This window comes from Limanda limanda, chromosome 9 (assembly GCF_963576545.1).
Source record: "Limanda limanda chromosome 9, fLimLim1.1, whole genome shotgun sequence".
In the NCBI taxonomy this organism is placed as follows: domain Eukaryota; kingdom Metazoa; phylum Chordata; class Actinopteri; order Pleuronectiformes; family Pleuronectidae; genus Limanda; species Limanda limanda.
The window spans coordinates 25,854,901-25,880,087 of NC_083644.1; the positions used below are offsets into that span (position 1 = coordinate 25,854,901).

General features: G+C 41.6%; 4 protein-coding genes across 5 annotated transcripts; 3 read left to right on the forward strand and 1 right to left on the reverse strand.

Annotated features, from left to right (window-relative positions):
• The first annotated feature begins 6,923 nt into the window (after positions 1-6,923).
• scinla (scinderin like a) lies at positions 6,924-11,904 on the forward strand. The gene is made up of 16 exons (XM_061078924.1): positions 6,924-7,104; positions 7,220-7,374; positions 7,820-7,975; positions 8,072-8,221; positions 8,469-8,558; positions 8,650-8,782; positions 8,905-8,993; positions 9,096-9,311; positions 9,389-9,522; positions 9,950-10,040; positions 10,649-10,819; positions 10,919-11,093; positions 11,180-11,295; positions 11,396-11,473; positions 11,584-11,644; positions 11,735-11,904. Exons 1-16 carry the CDS (start codon positions 6,924-6,926, stop codon positions 11,902-11,904), a joined length of 2,166 nt encoding a protein of 721 aa, XP_060934907.1.
• Positions 11,905-12,643: 739 nt separating this feature from the next.
• On the forward strand, positions 12,644-16,225 carry zgc:109982 (uncharacterized protein LOC553564 homolog). Its single transcript, XM_061078436.1, has 6 exons — positions 12,644-12,740; positions 14,515-14,676; positions 14,811-14,990; positions 15,075-15,168; positions 15,684-15,867; positions 15,989-16,225. The coding sequence occupies exons 1-6, from the start codon at positions 12,644-12,646 to the stop codon at positions 16,223-16,225; spliced, it is 954 nt and encodes a 317-aa protein (XP_060934419.1).
• Positions 16,226-17,178: 953 nt separating this feature from the next.
• Positions 17,179-19,527, reverse strand: LOC133010796 (tripartite motif-containing protein 16-like). The gene has a single exon (XM_061078435.1). The coding sequence runs from the start codon at positions 19,476-19,478 to the stop codon at positions 17,814-17,816; it is 1,665 nt and encodes a 554-aa protein (XP_060934418.1). The 5' UTR covers positions 19,479-19,527; the 3' UTR covers positions 17,179-17,813.
• A 126-nt stretch (positions 19,528-19,653) lies between these two features.
• dr1 (down-regulator of transcription 1) lies at positions 19,654-25,056 on the forward strand. Of its 2 annotated transcripts, none has more exons than XM_061077629.1 (4): positions 19,654-19,672; positions 21,400-21,711; positions 21,828-21,991; positions 23,186-25,056. In XM_061077629.1, the coding sequence occupies exons 2-4, from the start codon at positions 21,492-21,494 to the stop codon at positions 23,330-23,332; spliced, it is 531 nt and encodes a 176-aa protein (XP_060933612.1). In that variant the 5' UTR covers positions 19,654-19,672; positions 21,400-21,491; the 3' UTR covers positions 23,333-25,056. The 2 variants fall into 2 exon arrangements, with proteins under 2 accessions (XP_060933612.1, XP_060933611.1); XM_061077628.1 differs by lacking the exon at positions 19,654-19,672 and adding an exon at positions 20,860-20,975.
• Positions 25,057-25,187: the final 131 nt, after the last annotated feature.

Below are 25,187 nucleotides of genomic sequence, written 5' to 3' on the forward strand. Positions count from 1 at the left end.
TTGTGTCTCAAGCTGGGAGGTGAGCTAGGATGACATAACTTTTTATTTGCACATTGTCAGAAAAAAAAAGCCAGATTTACACTTACCGCTGCTGATGTCACTGCAGTGCAGGGTCAAGGTTTCGAAGAACGCTCGTCCAAAACCCACCATAGACAGGACTGCACTACAACCTATGAAGTTGATCCGGCACATTTTGAACAAGCAAACAAATTTTCTTCTGAAAAAAAAAAAAAAAAAAAATTCTACATTTGTGATCACATACATTGTCTCACGGTGTTCCTGACAGATTAAAAGGAAGAAAACATGAAGAGGTGATTTCAAAAGCAGATGTTGAGGATCACGTGAGGATCAAATTACCCTGTAGTGGGCGCTGGAGATCTCTCACTGTGCTCCTTTAAGATCTAGTGTCAGAAATCATTGGATTCCATTTTCAATTTGTAAGCAGATGCGTACGGAACTGTGTTGGGGACAAACATATTTTTCCAGCACTATATATTGGCTTTAATTAAATAGAAATAATATACGATTCATGAGTCATCACAGGGTTAGCAGCACAGAGAAATGCATGTGGTTTTTCTTTTCTCTGTAATATATCTTTCCAGATGACAGAAAATGTACTCCCTCAAGGACCAATAGTCTGTTGTTTGTCTTACATACACACACAGACATGCACCAAAGCACACAGGTTGTCTGTCAATGAGTTACGAAAAAACAATGACTTTTATAATCACACTGTTTAGTTTAAATAGTACAGAGCCTATACTGTAAGCCTGTAGATATGAAACCATCTATGTTGCAATGGGAACATTCGACAATTAATAATGAATGAATGCAAATATTTGAGAAATCACCCCAGAAAATTGTGTAACATACTAATACACACACATTAGCCACGAGTATAATGAGCCTTCCACCACCTTTAAGGTACAGGCTGGGCCTCTAACAACGAGTTGCATCATGATTGTGTAAGCACTGGTGACATAACTTCAGAAGATTTCATAAATGGTCTGGAATTGTTGTGTGTGTTTTCTTTACGGCAGGAGCTATGATAGAAGTCTCTGCTATGACCGTTTCATAACTTTTTTATATTCACTCAAACCAAAAATTGTAGCATAGTTTGCTATCATAGTAACAAATGTTATCACAGACTTTTTAAAATTATTGTATTTTTTTAATATTTAAAAAGATGTTAAAATAAACAGATAGTTCTTTATAGTTAAGGTTAATATTTTAACAGTTGATTTGAGAAGAAAGAAACTCACTTCATCGCCTGTTAGGCCACTGAGAGATCAGCTACTTTCTCAGTACCATGGAGGTTATTGGAATTTTATTTGTGGCGCTCACAGTACTGACAAACTATATTTACACAAACCAGCGGCTATAAATCTTTCCAGTGTCCCCGCTGCTCTGACTAATCCACAGAACACGCTGTCGTTCTCTTAAGCAATTCTTGTATAAAATGTAGTTCCACGGAAAACTGCCCACAGTAAGATCTATTCAGAGCAAAGGGGATGTTGGCTTTGGAAACAGATGTCAGGGTTGATAAGTTTCAATGTGATAAATGTACTTCCTCTCTGGAGCTGTGACAGCCATTGACACAAGGGATTAGGACCATATTGTATTCTGATGTGTTGACCCCAGTCGATAGGAGTTCATTCAATATTGGGTGGGTGTAAATCTTATGTGGACAAATTTCTGCACTGCCATCCCAACTGGTCATCTTTATTCTGTGTCAATCTGCCAGTTCTCCATTTCTGAATTGCTGGTTGGACAAAGGCCTGGGTTTGAGCATTTCCGTATATCAAGTCACATCCATTGGTCGCATCTCTCCTCTCCTCTCCTTGAGCGAGTCAGAGTAAGCTCTCACACACTCAGGGAAATAAACAAATGTTGTGGTGCTGCCTTGAGCGCTGTTAACAAATCTAAATACTTGTGTAACACCAAGCCAAAGTCTCCAGGTTTGCACAGTTTGTTCATGTACTAAAGCTAACCAGGCTGTAGAACTTGTTTTTTAACATATTTCTGGATCATTGTCGTCTGTTCACAGCTTGCCTGACTAGAACTCATTACCTGTGTGCTTCTGTAAAGTGGCAAGGTTGGAGTGGCTGTACAAATGACAAACAAAACACAGAACAAGGGGTTACTTCACAACTTGTTGCCAGGGAACATTATTTTTGTTGAAAGAGGTTTTGACACAAAGGTGAGTTTTGGCACGTCTGTGTGCAGAGGTCTTTACAAAATGCTGCTGTCAGCAAGAGTCTAAAGCTAAACAGTGAAATGTTTGTCAGAATCACAAAAGACTAACAGCAATTATTTCCATATGAAGGTGACAAAGAAGCTTTTTGGACTTAATTTGTCACTGACTGCGGTGAACAGTAAAATGTGAACTATGGCATTTTACATAAATGTTTCCTCAAATGTTTTGTCATCAACATTTTGATGGACAAATTGAAGCAGGGAAACCCGACAGGATCAGGTGTAATGCAGTGGATTCAGATGTTGACAGCAATTTATAATATGCAGAACCATATGCAAATCAAGTTTATTTACATAGCACCTATAATAACAACCACAGTTGACTGAAGTGCTGCACAATAAAAGAAGACACATTCTGAAATACAAGATAATAACAAAATTACATCAAATAAAATAATATGAAAATAAAAATGGAGAACATGAGAGTCTTCAGTCTAGTCTAAAATATATCGCTAGAAGGGAAGCACTCAATTCTAAGTGGTGAAGAGCTCCATGGCGTTGGGGTAGTGACAGGGAACACACAATCACCCTGAAGCAGGAAATTAAAACCGAAATGCATCTCTGCAATTTTTACTCATTCACTGAAGTAGGCTATCCCTTGTTCAGACAGAGTGAAACAGTATCAGACTTGTGATTCTGCCATATGCTATCAGCTAAATACTGCCATCCCTCCCAGTTAAGAAATATGAACTTCAGGCAGGTTCTAGTCCTACGCAAGTTGGAACAAGTAGGTTGGCACCCTTTGTGTTCAGCTGCTGTGTTAGGATTGTGGGCATGTGTGTGCACTTGTCTGTGTGTCTTAACTTGTGGCGGCACGGCGATGTTTCCCGGACAGGGACTGTGCGTCTGTTACACAACCAGACAGAATGTGCTGACATAGCCCCAACAGAAGGAGTGATGAACCCAGCCCTAACCTGAGATGACAGCGGCAGCTCAGAGGAAGGATTTCTGCCCTCGCTCTTTGTCAGGCTGACACAGGCGACTGCTGACAGGCCAGTGCCAGACACTTACACCCCGGCCAAAATGCACACTAAAGGACAACAATGGAACTGCCTAATCAATAATGCAGCCGGAGGGATGGGTGTTTTCCAAGTAGACACAGTCCAATGATTCCCAAGAGATGACCAGCTGTTCTTGCCACTAGATCCACTGCACGACCTTGGAAAGCTAATTTACATTAGTTGCTATCCAATTTACTAATGTGATAATCATAAAACATCTTTTAAGGTTGACACATGCTGGCCAACAGTGTTTAACAGAGATACTTGGATGAATGTGAAGGCGCTGATGTTTAATACAATGTATAATTTACAGAAAAGGCCACATCAGAGTAAGCATATGATTTTTTTTCAGGATGAAAAGGGCCCAAGGCGGATAAGATTTTTATTTTATGCAAATCATGAATAAGCCCACGTGCTATCAGGATTAATCTTTCATGCATCATAGCTGCAGGCAGAGACTGGTAAGATCAGGATGTACTTTTGCAGTTGTTGAAGAAGAATTTGGATTTTTTTTTACTTGCTTAAAAATCTAGTAAGTATTCCAGTGCTGTTAATCAATTAAAAACAATGAATGAAGTTAATCACGTCAATAGGCTGTGATTAATCATGATTAATCATACAATTAAAATACTACTATTAACAAGTACGGTGTTTGAATAAAGAAATGTATAACAAACTGGGCAGGTTTTTTTTAAACTTTATTTTACATCTCAGCCTATTCGAACATCTATATTCACTGAGCAACACCCATAAAATGCAAACCTAATGAGCAGACGACCACATCAAGTACAAAAAGAACTGCTTTCCTGTAAATAATTTGTAAAATGGCATATATATATTTTATCCACATGAATTTTACATTGAGTAGGCTTAAGGTTTTAAAAGAAAATGAATGCCATGGTGTCTTCCATAGACTGTTCCAAAGAGTTCATAGATTCTTGTGACACTGGTTCCCTTCTAAGGCGTTTTGTAAGATGAGTCCCCTGAGGCGATCTGGATAATGTCTCGAAGCCCCCTGTCTTCACCTCCGCAGTCTATTGCGACCCATTTAGCGATAGCATTCGTTAGCTCAGTTGTTGTCGTTTTGTTTGGTTCCTGCTGCACTCCGCCAGTGTAGCTGGACGAGCACGGCTTGATCTCGTCTTAAGCGAACATGCTGCTTCAGACTCGTTGTACTGCGGGGGAAATACACTTCATTACTGCAGTATGAACACGCAACTTTGGTTTCATCTAAACTCCCATTCCGAAGCTTTTTAAATCTAAACTTGCCGTTAAGCACACCGGGTCCGTCTCCTCACTCATCACTACTTCTTCACCCACAGGCATGTAAACATCCGCGCTGGAGGACTACGGCAGGAAATTGTGGTCAGACTTGGTGATATGATTTATTTGCGCAAAAAAAACCCCAACGCGTTAAGGTTTCCAGATTAATCGCAAGCGTTTACGTTAACAGCCTTAATTCCAATACAATCCTGCATTCAAAGTTATAGTATAAACAGAGGTGTTTTATCATCAAACCCTCCTCAAGGTATGAACATGAAATCACCAGTGTGGCAGGACACATGACACCTGTGAATGCTACTTCATTACCTAATAGCTGTCAGTGATGTATTGAAGAGGCTGGTGGAGACAGCGTGTTACACTATATGTTTCTCTCTGAAATGTAGTACGAAATGTGCAGGAGAGTATATGATTAAATAACTATAGCTGTATATGTCCTACATGTACCATATAGTGGAAATCAAACCACTGTCTGGCACAGGTCCCAGTTTTCATTATGTAACATTTCAAACCGTTTTTTTCCCTTTTGTGCAGAAGAGTCACATGAGGTTTCATTTCAAATCCAGTCTTGTTTTATAATATCACATCGTGCAGGGATGGTGTCTCTGCTGTGAAGGGTGTTGTGCTTTGGGACTTGGCTGAACACGCCTCTCAGTCAGAACGCGGATGTTGCGCCAGTATATAAATGAGTCCTGGGTGGAGACAACCTGGGCGGATACCTGGAAGAGCAGCAGTGCAGCAGTATCAGCTCCCTCACATCCACCAACTGTCTTCTGTCCTCACCAAGGTAATGGGAAAAGTTTTATTTTTTTCATATTGCTTGTGTCTGCAAAACTAAGAATACATAAAAAAAACCCTCTTAAGTAGCATTTAAGAAATAAGATACCAATTTTTCTTTGAGCATTTGAGAAAGTACTTACTCATGAAATTACAGCATCAAGTTTCTTTCCTTGATTCTGCATGAATGTGAGCAAACTCATCACTGCTTTATGCATGAATTAAAAAATGCATTTGTAAAAGGTAGTATATTATAGAATGACACAAACAAATGCAGAAGCAAAAGACGGTATAAGAACCGTCCCCTCTGGGGCGTGATATGTAATGTGAGTGATGCATTGTCTTTGCCTGTAGGGTGTGGCTCACGAAACCTCCTCACCAGTGCTTGGCTCGCCAACTTGCTGGTCGAGTATTAATTTAGGAGGACACTCCCTGGTGCATCAGGTGTTTTTCGACCTCTTTACATCAACACACAATCTCATGGCATTACTTGTATTACAGGCTCTGCAGCACATAAAGAAGAATAAATGCAGGGTGTAACCTGAAACACAAATGGAACAAACCCACATTGACAAATGCTTGAGTTTCCTACCATGAAGAATATTTAATTTGAGGAAAAAAACTTGGGGATCAATATGTTTGCACGGCTTGTCACACTCTACATCTGATATGATAAGAGCAGTTTAATTCAAGAGTCTCAAAGGCAGAATTACAATAAGTACGAAACATGAGCTGCAACAATCAATTGATTAATTGTTAATTCAACTGTCCACAACCTAAATATGATATCTTTATGATCACAAAAAAAAGGGAAAGCTGGATGCAGAGGTTTTTATTATGATGACACTAGTATATACAACAGTGCGGCAAGTCTTGCAACTGACCATTAAATACTTGCAAACAGCTTTTAGTGTTTTCCAAAATCCGTTCTTGCACTGAAACTAGTTCTTAATGCAGTCAACACAAAACTTATGCTTCTAGGTATAGACCACAAGTTACCCTCCATGATCACTCTAGATGTGCAACATTTTATGAAAAAGCTGTGGTCATAACTGGGTTTTTACTCCCGAAATAGATTGTGCTGTTAATGTAAAACCTCTGTATATGCTTAACACACACTACCATGCGTCTCTGCGATTCATCAGAAATTGTAAAGCTTTGACCCATCACTGTGAGTTGTACTCTCAGGTATATAGGCAGAAGCCCTAAAGCTCAGCGAATTAATCTCATGGAATGCCTTTAAAACCAGAATGAAAGATCTGGAGGCAGATTCTTTAAAATGTCATTGTTTTTAACTTATCTGGTTGTTTAGCTGGAATCTTGGAATCTTGGTATGTAATCTCAGCGGGTTTTTTCGGTCCTATTAGCTGGTTTTCTGTTGTTTTTCTTTTGTCTGTAATTATGTGTTTTAATCTGTGCGGCTGCCTGTCTTGGCAAGGTCTCTATTGCAAAAGCAGATTCTTCATCTCAGTTGGACCTTCCTGGGCAAATAAAAGTTAATTTGAAAAATAATAATGAAGTTACCAGTTTACTTCCAGTTGTTGTCTTTGCTGCGACCTGATGAGTGCATGCTCCTAACAATGTGTCTCCGGTCAGGTCCTGAGCACTATGGCGCAGCACGAAGAATTTGAGAGTGCGGGCAAGAAGCCCGGCCTGCAGGTGTGGCGGATGGAGAAAATGAGCCTGAAACCTGTGCCTTCTGAACTCTATGGGGAGTTCTTCACCGGAGACTCTTACATTTTGCTCCACACCACCTCTGCTCCTTCCTACAACATTCACTCATGGATTGGTATTGGATTTAGATTCTTCACTTACACCTCAAATCAGTCTCTGGATTGTAAAAATAACTAATTCCCCCATTTGTCTTTCTATACTTATTTTATAATCCTAATCTGTTAAACCAGGCAGCAAAGCATCTCATGATGAGAAAGGGGCTGCTGCCATCTTCATGATCCAGCTGGATGGTCACCTTGGAGGAAGTGCGGTGCAGTTCACTGAGTTTCAAGACAATGAGTCTAACGAGTTTATGGGCTACTTCAAGTCTGGTATCAAATACAAGGTAAAACATGATACATGCATGTGTTTTGTTGTGTCTGTACAACTTATCATCTAAAACATTATATTTTCTATTTTGGGAAATACAAGAGATGATTACATTTCTTTGTACGTAAACATCAAAAGCAAGTCTTGAGCTTCCAAATAAAACCAATACAATGGTAGGTATGTCTATATGGGAAGTTGAACTATGCACATCGCTTTTTGGGGAACTGTTTTTAGTTGTCAACTGTTATCTCAGATTAGTCTAAAGAGAGGAAACAGCTAACCTGACTGTAAGAGCCTTCAGCTGAGTTTGGTGTAGAAAGCAAAAAAGAAATGATCTCAATGTCCAAACTAATTTATTAATATTCATCTTTACAACTATGAATACTCATGTATTTGAAATCTACATACCATACATGTAGTTTGATCGCTCTAATGCTTTATTCAACTTGACTTTGCCACAGCAAGGAGGAATATCCTCAGGCTTTCAACATGTAACCCAGGAGACTGTCAGGCGCCTGCTGCACGTTAAAGGGCGTCGTATGATCAGAGCCAATGAGGTGGATATGTCCTGGGACAGCTTCAACAAAGGAGACTGCTTCATCATTGACTTGGGAGAGGTGATCAAGAATTGGAACTGGATACTAACAAAATGCTGGACAGTGTTTCATCATAGCTAATCTTGTCTTCCTCTGCTCCTCAATGCAAAATGCTAGACGATTTACCACTGGGCTGGTAGTGACTGCAATCGCTTTGAGTGCCTGAAAGCCACTGGGGTGGCCATTGAGATACGTGACAATGAGCGAGGTGGAAGCCCTGATATTGTCTACGTTGAGGAAGGCAGTGAGCCAGAAGAAGTCATTGAAGTGAGTTTTTATTTTTCTTTCTTTCTTTCTTTCTTTCTTTCTTTCGGTCTGTCTATTTCTTTCGGTCTGTCTATTCTCTCTCTCTCTCTCTCTCTCTCTCTCTCTCTCTCTCTCTCTCTCTCTCTCTCTCTCTCTCTCTCTCTCTCTCTCTCTCTCTCTACTAGGGATATTTGTGCCCTTGATCTGAGTCATTTGGCTGCTAGAAAGGATGTAATGTTTCAGTCTGTTTGTGTGTGTTTATGTATAGATACTGGGACCAAAACCCGACCTCCCACCAGCAACCTCAGACGATAAATCTGCTGATACGAAGAACAAGAACCAGGCATCTCTCTATTTGGTAAACATAAAATATCAGTGAATAAACTGAACAGTATGTAAAAGATTAATATGATAAATGTAGATGTTGTAATCGTCTCTCTTCTTGCTAGATTTCTGATGTTACTGGCTCCATGAAGACAACTAATGTGGCTGATAAAAACCCTTTCCAACAAGACATGCTCTCCAACAGTGACTGCTACATCTTAGACAATGCAGGAGACAAAACGATCTATGTCTGGAAAGGTACCTGATCTAGACATCTTTTCATTTCTGCAAGCCTGTGTTCTCTGGTTACAATCAGTTTTGTGTATAAATGCGTATCCGTCTGAAGTCTCTAAATGATGTACCATACCCCAACACTGCAGGAAAGGAGGCGAACCCAGAAGAACGCAAGGGAGCACTGGAAGCTGCAAACAAGTTCATCAAAGACAAGAATTACCCCCAATATACTAAGGTGATCATGTGGTTATGACCTACTACCAGAACATCATCCTTTCTGTCATCTTTTGCTGTTTATGAATATTCTAGCACTTCTGTTTCTTTCTGACATGTACAGGTCCGGGTATTGCCAGCTGGAGCCGAGACAGCCATGTTTAAGCAGTTCTTCTTTAATTGGCTGGACAAGTATGAGACTACAGGACCAAGTGAGGCCTACATCATTGGCAAAATCGCCAAGGTGGAACAGATTCCCTTCGATTCCACCACACTCCACTCCAACATGGTTATGGCTGCCGTTCACAACATGGTGGACGATGGTTCCGGGGATGTCAAGGTTTGGTCACCAGTCCAACTACAGTCACGCTGATTAGTAATTTCTTCAAATATCAACATGTAGATGTGTGTCTGTAGATTTGGCGTGTGGAAAAAGATCAAAAAATACCCGTGGACCCATCCACGTATGGACAGTTCTTTGGAGGTGACTGCTACCTGGTGCTGTACTCCTACACTGATGACGGCCGTAAGAAGCATATCATCTACACCTGGTGGGTGCAACTCTTGTCAGCATGGGTCTACTTTTCTGTTAGGAAGACCCAAAGCAGGCTAATGCCCAACCGGCCCCCTTATAGTATATAGTATATAGTATTAGAATATGCACCATGTGAGAAGTCAAATAATAATAGTAGGACACAGTATATTAGACATATCTGGTAGTGCAAACTTTTTTGAGAAAGCGTTTACAAGGGTTTTACATGACAGTGCAGTAGAAACATACATCTCAAAAACCTGCTTGGTCCATTAGATATTATATGCCAAAGAGAGCAAATTGGACTAGTGTGGAAGTACTCAATCCCATTGCAAAATTGCAGGAAATCATATTATGTATATGAAACCACAGTTGCTTTTCAGACTTAATAATGAATATTGCCATTATTACTTGGTGTGGGATAAATTTCGGTTTGCTGTCTTTAGGCAAGGACGGAAGTGCACTCATGATGAACTGGGTGCTTCAGCCTTTCTCACTGTCACACTGGACGACTCCATGAGCGGAGTAGCTACACAGGTAAGAAATTTACTTTAAAATAAAAACTACCGGGTCCATGAAAGCCGAACCAAAATGAGACTGAGTCTGGTCTACGGAAGAATTTGTATCAACGGCTTGTTTCATCCTTATTGCTGTCACTTTGCAAAAGAGCTGCAGTTGGACAAGACAAAACCGCTTTAGTGCTTTTAGCTTTATTAAACATATATATTGTTGGCTGTTCATTGAGTTAAAGCCTGATACTCACATTTAGGTTTTGGGACATTTTTGTCTCGTCACTTGCCGACATCGTTATCTCTTTGAAAAAAACTTTCGTCACGGAAGTGCAGTGAATCCTGAGAAGGATCCACTTGTTGGAGCCTTCACTGCTCAGGGCTGTCAGCCACATTTGAAGAGGCCCACAATTGGCAATTGGTTTTCAAATGCAGCCTCCAAAGGTTGTGGCCCCTGAATTGAAGTTTTATTATTATAGATATTAATATTCTTGTCCGAACTATGCAAGCAAGTGAAACAGCATTCCCCAAAATGTGAAATTATTACTTTAAAGGCTGACTCCTCCTATTAGCATAAATGCTATCACCCCTGTCTTCATCAAACATGAAGGTTGAGCTATTGCTGTATCTCTGCAGGTTCGTGTCACTCAGGGCCGAGAACCACCTCATCTTGTGAGCCTGTTTAAAAATAAGCCTTTGGTCATCCACCTCGGAGGGACGTCGCGTAAGGGTGGTCAGAGCAAGCCTGCCAGCACACGGCTCTTCCATATCCGCCTGAGCTCCACCAAAGCCACACGGGCCGTTGAGGTCAGTGCTGTTCATTACATTGAAACATGCATAAACTAGTCATCTAGTCATAAACTATATCCTGTAATTTCTCCCTCTCTTTGCGTCCTGCTGACCCAGGTGGAGCCCGTCGCCTCTTCCCTGAACACCAATGACGTGTTTGTGCTGAAGGAATCCGACTCTGTGATGCTGTGGGTGGGGAAGGGCGGAACCTCAGAAGAGATGGAGGCAGCCAAGTATGTCGCCAGCCTGCTCGAGGGAACCGTCACCCAGGTGGAGGAGACTGAAGAGCCAGGTGAGGCCTGAAGTTAGAGCTCTGATCTGTGCAGGATAACTGGGTTCAACAGATCTTTTTAAAACTGCTATTCTCCTTGTTGCCAGACGATTTCTGGGCTGCACTGGGTGGGAAGAAGGAGTACCAGAGCTCCAAGACCCTGCAGAACCCACTCAGGGCTCCACGATTGTTTGGTTGTTCTAACAAGACTGGCAGGATCATTGTGAGTATTTAATTTTTTTCCCTAATTTTTATTTAACTTTTTAAAAACAACTTTTTACTTCATACACCCACATTGTAAACATGTACTGCTCAACTTTTAGGCAGAGGAGGTGCCAAGTGGGTTCACACAGCTGGATCTGGCTCCTGATGATGTCATGATTCTGGACTGTTGGGACCAGGTACGGTGTTACATTTCACTTTCCATGAAACAATCTCAATCTCAGCTCTTGTAGATCTCTGTTTTCTTGCTGACTCATCAATTAACGCTGTTGGGTTATGCTCCCATCAGATCTTCATCTGGGTCGGGAAGGATGCCAATGAGACAGAGAAAAGTGAATCGCTCAAAATCGGTAATTTAAACAGTTAACAGTTATCAGAGATGAGAAGATATTAAAGAAGTGTTGTATTTCAAAAAATAATTCCTTGTGTTTCCTTTTCAGCCGAAGGATATCTGAGTTCTGACCCCTCCGGCCGTCAAGGTATCCCCATGACCACCATTAAGCAGGGTGAGGAGCCTCTATCCTTCAAAGGCTGGTTCCATGCCTGGGACACAAAGTTGTGGGACCAAGATATGTTGCAAAGCATTCAAAAGAGTCTCAAAAAGGATTAGCAGAAAGACTCAAATCTATAAAGATCAAATCCTGCCTGTAGGGCTTGGAATAGGTAGAGAGTAGAGGTACATGGAGAATAAAAAATTTGACACACAAATGAAAGGGCAAACGCTGTTATTTAAATAATATAACAAAGCCTAAAAAAATATTAATATTATGAAACAGGACAGAGACAAACAAACGCTTACGACTGCCAGTTTACAGAATGGAAAACACATAGAATTAAATTTGCTGGAACGTTTAATTCGATGTGTTTTGATTATTCTTTTCATCATTTTATACATGAATCAAACTGTAGTTTAATACCCAGTAAAAAGTAATGATATACTAATTAGAAACTTTACACATTTCATAGATGAGGCACTGGAACAAATTTTGTGACAAAAATGAATGTATATTTTTTATTAGATAAAAAAGATATGTCCCTTTTTACAGCCTGGATTGTCAAGATAAATTCTGAATTCTAATAAAAGCATCACCTATTTCACAAATTGATGTTTATGTTGTAATTTTTCAACAAGAATATGTGCTTCTGCTGTAAAGTTGTTATGATTAGTCTAAATCCTGAGATCCTGCTTGATGGTAATCTCCAGGCCAGGTGCACAAGGCTTCTGCTGAGTTGCAGACCTGTGGATTAAGGAGTTTGCTTCACAGGAGCCTCCACCTACTACTTCCTCTTTATTGTCCTCCTCCATTCTCTGCTGGTGGAGCTGCAATACAAATCATCTACAAGACACAATGAACCAGAAGGTTGTACTCATCACTGGCTGCTCCTCTGGGATTGGCCTTGCTTTGGCTGTACGCATCGCAAAAGATGAGAAGAAGAGGTTCATGGGTAAATTTGCCACATTTAAAAAATATTTTTTTCAAAACTTGACATAGTTGACATTTCTGAAATGGATTGTATAACTAGAATGTAAATGGACATAATAGGAAAAATTGGAAATTTATTCAACTTGACTTTGCCACAGCAAGGAGGAATATCCTCAGGCTTTCAACATGTAACCCAGGAGACTGTCAGGCGCCTGCTGCACGTTAAAGGGCGTCGTATGATCAGAGCCAATGAGGTGGATATGATGGATGATACGGAAATTATTGTGCCATTTACGCATTAAGCAAAAAATTTGACATGATCTGATATTCTTTATCAACCCTTAATGTATTTCAAGTTATTAATAAATGAGTTGTACCAATTCAATACTGTTATATTATTTGGAGATACTGGAGGAGGCTGTTGCTGTAATAGAGGGAGGGTCACATTTTTCAGCTGCCCTCTGTATCCCATTAATTTTGTACTGTTCTTGTCTAACAGAAACTTTGACAGGGAGGAAACTTGAAACTTCATACCAGTTTAATAATAATGAATATCAAAGATTCGAGAAAAATATAGAAACTTTTTTGACTATTCATAAGCAGTAATACAACTGGAGACAAGCCTTAAATGCACCATACTTTTGGACACTCATTATTCAAATGTATATGCATTTGTAGATATAAGAACATCTCCACAGTAAACTCTTCATCTGGTGAGAGACATTACATTTCCATCATAAATATGTCAATGTCAAAAAAGAAGTATGACAAATGTGTTCAAAGGTCGGTTCATCCAAATATTTTCATAGCAATGGAGAATTTTTTGCTTTTCTATGCCAAGTTCGGAACTTTTGGGCTCTAAAACTTATGCTGGATCCAAACGATATTCTATTACATTCACTGTATGGGTGTGGCACCAACAGACATTTAGTGAAGTGTGCATTATGTCATAACTTTACAAAGATAGGTGCAATTAAAGAGGCATTAATGAATTCCAGTTTTTCAACCTTTGCTCTTTGTTTATAAATGTAGGTGTGTTAATGAACACTACGTACAAAAAACATTGGAAACGATTCAGTAGATTGTCTCTGCCGGCAGCCGCAGCACAAAAGCAATGGCTACAGTGTATTGTTGTGATGTAGCTGCGACAGTGCACGAAGTTCCCACTAAAAGTGTTTTTTTCCAACAATAAAATGTTTGATTTGTGGTTGTAGGTCTTTGCAAAGGGTCTGGCAACATTCTCAACGAGAAATTTCACTCTCAACCATGCAGCAGCTGGTTGTTCTCTCTCTCTCCTTGTTCACTTTGCAAAAACCCAAGTGTCAAAATTCTCGGAGTGAGTCTCACCCTCAAGTCTCATGACAGGAGTTGTTGCAGGAAGATGAAGGCGGAAATGTGAATGAGAGTTAGAGAGAGAAACGATTGTGGCTAAATTTATTGATGTGGACAATGTTCATTTGACTTTGATATCCGCGCCTACATGTTTGAGCCAGCGTATAAGGATGAAGGTTTGGAAAGAGACGCAACATTCCGTGGACTGTTGCTGTTGCTACATAAAATTACTTTGTAGCCACTGTCGCTGTGTCACAGCTGCCAGTGGACACGTTTTACTGGACCAATTCCCAAACATTTTCCAATAGCCATTAATTTACACACCCCCATAGGGCCCAGGGTGAAAAATACTGGAATCCCCCAGGTAGGTGTCATTAAAACTTTAAAAATAGTCTCTCGGATGTATATGTGGTGACTTTGATTTCAGCAGCAATTGTGCTTCTAATGAATGTTGTTTGTCGTAGTCTATGCCACTATGAGGAACCTGAGTAAGGGCGAAGCGCTGGTCGAGGCCGTAGGTCGGACTCTGGGCAGGACCTTGGAGATCAAGCAGCTGGACGTATGTGACGAAGATTCCATCAAAGCCTGTGTGAACAGTCTGCCTGAGCGCAGGGTGGACATCCTCAGTACGTCCAGAGAGAATCTATACATTCAGTAACTGCAGCATATGATGAGTACTGTTTTTGCATATATGCTTGTTTATCCAATACATGGCAACTGTACATTACCATTTCCTGCCATGCTTGGCTCTTTCTTACAGTAAGCAATGCTGGGATGGGTCTGATTGGACCCATTGAGTGTCAATCAATTGATGAGATGAAGACAGTCATGGACACCAACTTTTTTGGGCTGGTGCGGCTGCTGAAAGAAATCCTTCCTGACATGAAGAGGAAGAAAAAAGGCCACATTGTGGTCATCAGCAGTGTCATGGGTATTCAGGGTGAGGACGGTTCCACCTGTGCATCATGAGAGCACTTGTTTATTGTGACAACACAATGTCTTAACTCTCTTTCTCTGTTTATAGGAATTTTATTCAATGACATCTATGCAGCATCCAAATTTGCAGGGGAAGGCTTCTGTGAGAGCTTGGCAGTACAAGCCCTGAGATTTAACCTCAAGTAAGATATATTCGTATACACTGCTTTTGCAGAGCATGTCCATTTCTGCTCTATAGTTTCATACTGCTCGCTCAGAGAGAATCAAATTGTGGTCAAAAAGCTAGGATCAATAGGGGTAGAGCGATTATTCTCCAGAGCTGACATGAGAATACCTGCAAACCTGCTCCTGTCTAAGCATCTGCAAGCTCTTTTGCACAACCACGCCCACCACAACCACCAATTATCTCACCAACTAGACTGAAATAGTCCAATGAAAATACTCCATGACAAACCATAGCACACCCTGGTGTGGGGCAGGTCATAACACAACATCATTCAATAACAAAAAGTTACAGGGAGAGACTCTGCAGGAAGGTTTGAAATAGGTGCAGAGCAAATAGGCCCTGTAGTTAGTACAAAATGTTCCATTTAAGAATATTCAGCTCTGTAACTTTCGATTACTCTTTAACTTAGCATGGTAATCTACAGTTTCCTATTGCTATGATATAATTATGTTGCGTTGTATCTCTTCTCAGCATCAGCCTGATTGAACCAGGTCCAGTGATAACAGAGTTTGAGCGTAAGGTTTTCGACGAGGCCTTGAAGACTGATCTCAGCAAAGCCGACAAAGAGACGGCTGACATGTTCACCAACATCTACTTGAAGAATTACAAACAAATCTTTGAGACCTTTGGGCAGACTGCAGAGGATGTAGCAGAGGTAATGCGGTTCCTCTGCTAACAGAATCCAACTCATCTCATATCATATTGTCATTAATATTGAGATAAATCAATGAACACTCCTTATACCCATGGTTAACGTTTGTGTGTTTTCCACTCAGCACACTTTCAAGATCATCACGATGGAGGATCCACCTTTTCGCCACCAGACGAACACTCTTTACACCCCAATGACCACGCTCAAATATGCTGACCCCAACGGCGACCTCCCCATCGACACGTTCTACAAGATGGTGTTTGAACACGACAAGGTCTTCAACGCCAGCCTGAACTTCCTCAAACTTCTGCGCTGGAGAAGTCGAAAAAGCTTTACCTTGGAAAATGACAAGAGCAACTAACACAGAGTGGATTTACCATCTTTGTTATTTTTCAGAGAAACAGTTCTGCGTTTATTGTCTCCTGTATCTTTTCTTTTATTTAAAGTTTTTAGCTGTATGACTTATTATTAGGCTTTTGTTTTCTCTTCCAAAGACGTGTTCACAACCTGTTAGCATTAGCACTGAAATGATGAAAGCAATTATCCACAAGTTTATTTCTCCTGTTCAGGGATTTTTATGCTTTGAAACAAAATAAATCTCTAACTGAAGCAAACGCAGGTTATGAATATGAATATATACTTTATCAGATAAGAAAAAACTCCTACATCATAAATAACAAGGTAAGAGAAGAGACGTTTCTTTTCTTTGCGAGCCCGGATGTTGCGGTACCGTCGGACAGACGGCAGCAGGCAGAGCAGCTCATGGCTGGGTGGTAGGGGTCTTTAATGATCCGGTTGGGCTTCTTCCTACACCGCTGGGTGTAGAGGTCCTCCATGAATGGCAGCTCCGCCCTGGTGATGTGCTGAGCAGAGTCAGGGTGGAGGATGTGGTGCTGTCTGACAGGGACAATGATGGTCTCCTTGAGGCATGCAGGGACAACAGACTGCAGCAGTGACAGGTTGAACATGTCTGTGAGCACATCTGCCAGCTGATCTGCACACACCCTAAGAGCTCGGCCAGGGATTCCATCAGGTCAAGGTGCCTTGGGTTTGTTAATCGATTAAAGAGATCTCCACACATCTGCCCTGGATGGTGTGGGGGGGGCAGCGGTCCTCCTGGGCCTCTCGTATCTCCCCAGCCGGGGAGCTGCTCTCAAAGAATAGAAGTCATTCAGTTCATCTGGGAGAGATGCAGGTACCCCTGAACATGAACACTTAGGTTTGTGGAGTTTCAGGAGGAGAACTGCCTCAGTTATTCTCTCACATGAGTTTCACTTTGTCTCCATCAGCTTTGAATGAATACAGAAGAACAGACAGGATTTATTCTTTATTTCAACTTTCAGCTTCTAGAGGATAGAAGAGATTTAAATGTATATACACATGTATAAGAAACCCATGTGATGAGAGCTGCAGAACAAACCCTAAAACGGGGTCTATCAGGACACTCTCCAATGGAATTGCTAGTTCAGATCAGGAAAATCAAAAAGAACAGAAATCGATGCAGCAGCAGATCAATATGCCCATTCGCTAAATATGTAAATACAATGAGGACGAGAGGATTCAAACTTTACAGAGATGAGCCGTTTGTTTCACCTCCATCTCACATGTGGAAAAGAAAGAACAAATAATCAGCTCATTGATGAGGATCAGGATCAACACAGGTTCTTAAACATCACTAAACCTGATTTCTACATTGATTCAGAAAACAATATCAACATTAGTTCTTTGATACACATTCATGTCAGTGTAATTATAGATTTCTGTCTTTACAAAGTGAGAACTAAATATGTGTGATAAAGTAAGGTCAGTGTTTGATTGACAGCTGATCTCTGTGCGGAGCAGAAACGTCACCACGACGAACTTTGATTTACAAACATGGAGACAAAAGAAGTTAATGATTTACACACAGAATCTAAATCACTGCTTTTAATGACCTGAGTCTATTTGAGTTAAAAGAACTCAGCTGTGTCTCCATAATCATAAACCAAAACTCCAGCATAGAGAGGCTGAGTGAATGTGGTCTGGACTCTGTGGAGGAGAGTCATGGTGCCAGTGACGCTGTAGAAGGACAGAACACCTGCACTGTGATCCAGGTACACTCCTACTCTGGAGGACACAGGATCTGACACTATATGGTTGATGCTGTTGTAAAAAAAGCTACAACTGTTTTCATCACAATATAACAACCAAGATTTATCATCTACTCCAAATTGACATTGACGTGAGCGTCCTGCTCTTCTGATATTCTTGTATGTGACTGCTACACCAACTCTTCCTCCTCTGCTCATCTTCACCTCCCAGTAACAACGTCCAGTCAGACTCTCTCTACTCAGGACCTGAGGCCAATGTGTGAATCTGTCTGGGTGATTAGGATAATACAGTTCTTCACTCGTATGTGTTACTTTTGTATTTCCCTCCGATAATAACAGATCTCTGTTTGCTGTGTTTGGATTCAGTTTGATTTTCTGTGAATATTTTAAGAAGTCGACTCTGTTCTTCATCTCTGGTTGTGGAAGTAAAACATCCGCTTGAGACACAATCTGTAAAATCTCTGTCCCTGTCTCACTCAGAATGTCCTGTAGTCGACCTCTGACCTGTGAAACAGCTGCTGTCACGTCCTCAAAGTTCCTCAGAGGACGGATACTGATGCTGGATGAGTGTGTAGATTCACTGAGTGACAGTGAGGGGTAGTTGTGTAGAAACTGGTTGTGATCCTCTGTGTCTGAGAGCTGCTTAAGTTCATGGTCTGTCCTCTTCAGCTCAGTGATCTCCTGCTCCAGTCTCTCCTGAAGCTCTCTGACTCGACTCACTTCAGTTTCCTGCTGGGATCTGATCTGCAGCTTCACATCAGAGCTTCTTTTCTCCAGTAGACGGATCAGCTCAGTGAAGATCTCCTCACTGTCCTCCACTGCTTTATCAGCAGAGCAATTGACGGCCTCCTCCTCCTGTTGAAGCAGCTTCACGTCTTTCTCTGTGTCCTGGACTCTCTGCTGGATTGTTTGTCTCCTCAGCCCGAGCCCTCTCTGCCTCTCAGTCCTTTCTGATGCAGCGGACACTGTGTCGTGGTCTTTATGTTCCTCCACAGAGCAGAGATAACAGATACACTGATGATCAGTGCGGCAGAACATCTTCATCACCTCATCGTGTAGAGAGCAGATGTTCTCCTGGAGCTTCTCAGAGGGCTCCACCAGCTTGTGCTTCTTAAATGCAGCTGACTGAAGATGAGGCTGGAGGTGTTTTTCACAATAAGAGGCCAAACAATTCAAACAAGACTTGATAGCTTTCAGTTTTCTCCCAGTGCAGACATCACAGGCCACATCTTCAGGTCCAGCAGAGCAGAGATCAGCAGGAGCAGCTTGGAGTCCAGTCTTCCTCAGCTCCTCCACTAAATCAGCTAACATGGTGTTTTTCCCCAGGACGGGCCTCGGTGTGAAGGTCTGTCTACACTGAGGGCAGCTGTAGCTTCCTCTCTCCTCCCCTTTGTCCCAGTGGGTGTTAATACAGCTCTTACAGTAGCTGTGTCCACAGCCAGTAGTCACCGGATCCTTCAGTAGATCCAGACAGATCGAACAGCAGAATCTTTCTCTGTCCAGTTGATTTTCTTGCTGCGCCATTTCAGCTGCTGCCAGTGACTGTAGAACAGTTTCACTTCCTCTGAACAGAAACAGATCTCTGCTCCTCCCCCTCTCGTTCACTCCCTGCAGGGACTCATCTCCCACAGTTCACAGCTTGTTGTACACTGGTTCTTACAAGTACACACCTGTGAAGGGAGGAGACACAGACATGTCCTGACTGGGAGGAGCTGGATGTGAGTTTTTTTCTATTTGTGTCATCCCATCTCAAAGTGAATAGTTGCACTGGTTGTCACATTCAGCTCACAACAGCACAGGTTGTAAGATTCACATTCTTCAAAGTTTCCAGAAAAGTTAACGAATCTTTTCAACGGAATAAAAACCAACTTACTGGCTTCACAAATTAAAAACACAAGTAAAAATACATTCAAACACACGTATGAAAGATTCAAAGTATAAAAACACTACAGGTGACAGAAATTTAATCATGACAACACTTTAAAAACTAGAAATTAGATCAAATTGTGGTACAATAACTGCAAGTTTGAATTAGGATTTAAAGGAAGCTTCTGACTCAGCCTGCTATATTTCCTCAGGTTGTTTCAGAGTCTCAGACTCTTATTTCTAAATCTCTTTCCCCCTCAGTGTGAAGCTGAGCTGTCACAACAGCACATGCAGTCAGAGATGATACAGACTTACAGCAAAGTAAATGGAGTTCTGAAGAAGAACAATGACAAAGAGCAAAGGAACCATGTCAACAACTTTTCAGCTTCTATAAAAAAAATGATAAACTGCTCAAACATATAATTATAGTTATTAAATATTTAAATTAATAAATTACCATGACTCTTTCTGTGTGTCTGAGTGTTCATCCTGCAGGTTTTAAACCACACCCTGACAACATTCAACTGACTGACAGCCTTCAACCCATCAAGCATCCCAGCCCTCTATTATACTTTATGTGAGGTGTAAGCAAAAGAATGAAGGTCAACGAGATCAGCAAATGAAGCGTTCAAATAGTTCAGTTGTCATTGAATTACCTTGCGGGGGTTCATGTATATATTTAAAGCCATTTTAAACATTGAACAGACATCTTTTATTTATCATTGTGTCAACCTGTTCTTTTAGAGACATACTGTGTTGTGACATTAGATTTTGGAATTGACATGTGACCTAATCTGGGATTCAGCTGTTTGTTGTGAGCATCACGTCTGTAGAAATGTAAAACGGAAATGTATTCATTAAAAATCGTATCTTCTTATGTATTGGAAAATAATGGCGTACCTTTAAATAACCACAACAAAACAGATTATCTGACTAGAAAATAGCAATACTCGGTGCTAACGCTAAGGGGCGGTAAACACGAGCTAGGCGACTTCAGACACATCCTGGTGACGCGTCATATCCGGCCCTTTGTGTGACGCTGTATCCGGGCAACCTAAGCTAACATTACACAGAATTGAAAATTAAAAATGGATTTCTCGTAGCTTCTCCGACATGTTCGTCTCCTTTCTTCGATGTAAAGAGCAGTAACATGAGGTGCTGGGCCGACTTCTCTCTGCTTGTCGTCTCGGCCTCACCAAGCGTTTAGCTTGCTATGGCAGGGCCAGTTCATTGTTAGCTTAGCTTTAGCCATGCTCTCACTCCTCTTTCACTTGTCTTCTGGGTTGCTGTTTGCTTGTGACAGGGACCACGGCTACTAGCTAGCTTGGTAGCTAGCTAGCCGAGCATTTTCTCAATTATTTGCGTTTTTTGTTTTCTTGATTGTGCTTAAACATACTTTTCGAATATTGTGTTTGCTGCCACACTTCGTGTTAAGGCAGCACAGCGGAAAATGCTCCTTAACAGTTTTAACAAGTGCAAATAGCAGATTAGCTTAGTTGGCAAGATAGCCAGCAGGCTAACTTTGGGGAAACGTCTCTTGGACTAAGATAAGTTATTGACTTTGTTTTGACGCACACAGGGGACGTTAAGCCCATCAACACAACAGGGACAAATACGGTATTTTGAAGCTTCCCACCGCTCCGGGGTTTTGGTTTGTGGTTACATGCCACGATGGCTTCGTCCTCTGGAAACGACGACGACCTCACAATCCCCAGAGCAGCTATCAACAAGATGATCAAGGAAACTCTCCCTAACGTACGAGTGGCAAACGATGCCAGGGAGCTGGTGGTGAACTGCTGCACAGAGTTCATACACCTCATATCCTCCGAAGCCAATGAAATATGCAACAAGTCCGACAAGAAGACCATATCTCCTGAGCATGTCATCAATGGTGAGTCCTGCTCCTAGTTTGCCAGTCTTTGCGCCACTAGTGCTACAGGAAGGGGGTGTGTCCACCTCTCAGTCAAGTCTTGAAAACCCACTAATAATGTCACTTTCACCTCTTAGCCCTCGAGAGTCTTGGTTTTGCATCGTACATCACCGAGGTGAAAGACGTCCTGCAGGAGTGTAAGACCGTGGCTCTGAAGAGGAGGAAGGCCAGCTCCCGACTGGAGAACCTGGGCATCCCAGAGGAAGAGCTGCTCAGACAACAGCAGGAGCTGTTTGCCAAGGTATGACCCACACATCTGCCATTGTTCATGTGCTGAGGATGAGAATCATCCCAGTATAACTGTGCACCCGACGGTGAGTGGGGCCTGGTAGTAATTGTATGGGTTGATGCAGTGTGATGGTTTGCAGTACCCAGAGGAACCATTGGATTGTGATACAGGCATGTTGGTTGCAATCTGTGTTATATTGTAGACTGCAGATCTAAGACAGAAAACCACAAGAGTGTGTTTATTGTATGAGAGTATTAAAAACAAATGTTTCAATAGTATCCAATCTATACAATGAAAAATTTGTTATAAACATAAGTTGTGTGTACAAACCGGAAAGGAAATAGACATTTAATCATGTATAGGTATGTTGACTTAAATCTCTCATATTTGCAGGTAGGGTTATCGTCCAACAATGTTTAGGTATTGTGCCCTAAAACCGGGTTAAAGTTATTATGGTATTTATTTTGATGATGATAAAATTAATGTCGGTATTATTGTAGAAGCCTCACTTTCTGGCAAGTTTTCCTCATGCCTCTTTTGAAAATAGGCCAGTATTAGGGATGTACATTAAAAAAATCTGATGCCTGGAAACTGATTATTTACCATAACCAATGAGATTAAAATGTTATAAGCAGCAAGGCCTCTAATTTGTATGTGCATATACATCATCATTAACAGTAGAAAATGAGGATACACTCATTATAACTACTTGCTGTGTGCTTTTATTTACACGTAGACCGGTCTGTCACAGTCAGGAAATTCAAAACAGCTGTTTTTAGCCTCTTGGGCATGCAGATGCTTGCATAACTTTTAGCTTAGTTGTGTGCGTTCCCGCGGCGTCGTTCTAGTGCGCATGAGAGTAGACTGTGTACATATTAACTGGGCAATCGCAACAATCAACCCACATTTACAGTTTTGACTCTACTGTTTTTATTCAGGTAGGTCTGGTGCGGAGTCTGGTAAATGTGAGACCCACAGCAGAGAATACGTGCTCAGGTGGTAGCGATGTCCAAGGATAGTTGAACAGATTAACGAGATTATTCAGACAAAAAATTGAAGGGTTAGGGATGAACCTCGCAAGTTAATATGAGTAAAAAACACTTGTGTTGGAGTTCTAATCACACATCAGATGCTAAATGCCTAATAAGCTCTTCATTTCACTTCCCTCTTCTAATGTTCCTGTCTGGTTTCACTGTGCACCTGCAGGCGCGGCAGCAGCAGGCCGAGCTCGCCCAGCAGGAGTGGTTGCAGATGCAGCAGGCCGCCCAACAGGCACAGATGGCGGCAGCGTCTGCCAGCGCCGCCCAGCAGGCCGGCTCCTCTCAGGATGAAGACGAAGAAGATGACATTTGAGCCCAGGACGCCACTCAACCTGTCCGAATCTCTCACAGATCTCCCAGTACTGTCAGTGACATAGACATGACATGTGTTTCACCACTGGAACACATCAGTGAACCAATGGAAATGAACATTTTGGAATGGACAGTGAAGAGAATGAAGGGGGATTTTAAAATAAGTCACCCGTTCAGATATCAGTTCCTGAAAATTATTTGGATTGAGGGGCTGTTAAGGAAGTTTTTGACTAGTCCCATCTTTCCCCTTTTTTTCCCAGTTGCTCCTATTAAATTGTTTTGATATTATGTTGTGAGTATTTTGTAGAATTCTGGATGTGTTGTGGACACACTGAAGAAAACTGTTGCCTGGGATATGTTGGTGAATTTCGGTGACCGTGCAGCAAGCGTTCACTCCTGCGGGCACTGCACCAGACAGCTTACTTCTTTTTCCGTTTGACTAGATCACTTTGGTTGTTTTAGGAAAACATGTTTGTAATATTTTCAGAGCTGTCGATTCGGCCCTCCTTGTGGTTTGACAGCCATTTTTACAGGCAGGTTTTTTCCCCCGTCTTGGTATATTTGTTCAACAGAGGATTGATGGGGTGTGAATATGAGATATTGTTTTTGTTAACTAAGGAACTTAATTGATATTTTGCATTATTTTAGTTCATTAAAATATTTTATGTTTCATTATGTTCTACATGAACCACCCACAGTATTTCTAATTAGCTGCATCTTTCCAATTTTGTTTTGCTCCAGAGCCAAAGAGAGGAAAGACAGACCGCTCACACTTAGTGGCCCTGTACACGCCTGGTATAAACATCTGTCCTTCAGAGACCCGATCACAAGTGGCCAGCGCTAAGTATTTGTGTTCACACCTAGCGTTAAAGTGCGTCCTGAATGTGTCTCCAGTGACCACTTGTGATCGGCTCCACTTCCCTGCTCAACATGTAATGTAACAGACCAAACAATGTCGCTTTGAGCCAGTCTGCGTTTACAGATGTGTCCGATGTCACTGTGTGTGTGTGTGCGTGTGTGTGTGCGCGTTTGCGTCTGTGTTCGTGTTTGTGTATCGGCATGAGCGAGTGAAAAAGAGGTAGAGAAAAGAGTCTGGTGAGTTTGAATGAATCTCGTGCAGCTGTGAAGAGAGATTTGACCAATTTCAGGGAATTTAAGAAGCGATCATCATGTGGTGATTGGTGTTGATATTGTGGCGGGGGTTAAAAAAAAGTCATCCAGAAGAGAAAATATACATTCGAATCGTTTTGAAACGTGAGAGAACATCAGCTGAATAGGAGGTCCCTCATATGACCCAGGATGGATTTGGGTTCCCACTGTTAAAAGGATGTGGGCACATGTGGCCCAGACCACCTCTGAATGTGGTCTGCCGTGATCGGATTGCAATCAATCTGAATGCGTTCAAGCCAGTCCTCAAAGCTGTCCCCTTGGAATCGGATCACAAAAACCACATGTTAATACCAGGTGTGTACGGGGACAGGGTTTCTATTTTAAAGGTGTGGGTGCTGCTGTGATTCTTGTTGCTGCCTCCTAGTCAGGGTAAACAACGTTAAGGATTATCAACCTATGACTTTGTAAGAGGCTTTGATATGAATTTGTTATTTCCGCTCTGCCTGGATTGTGACTATGGTCAGTCCTCGGTGTAAAGACAAGTAACCTAGTTGTGATACATACACTTCAAAGATGTATTCTTTCAGCAATAAAGGAAACATGTTTTATACTGGTTATTTTTTTTCTTTCTTTTTTTTCCTGAATCAAACCACGTCATGGCTACACCCACGCCTTCTGCCCATGCTCTGTCTGAAGATGATTTCTGACATTTCCCCCCGCAGAGTCTGATGTGTGTGAGCACACAG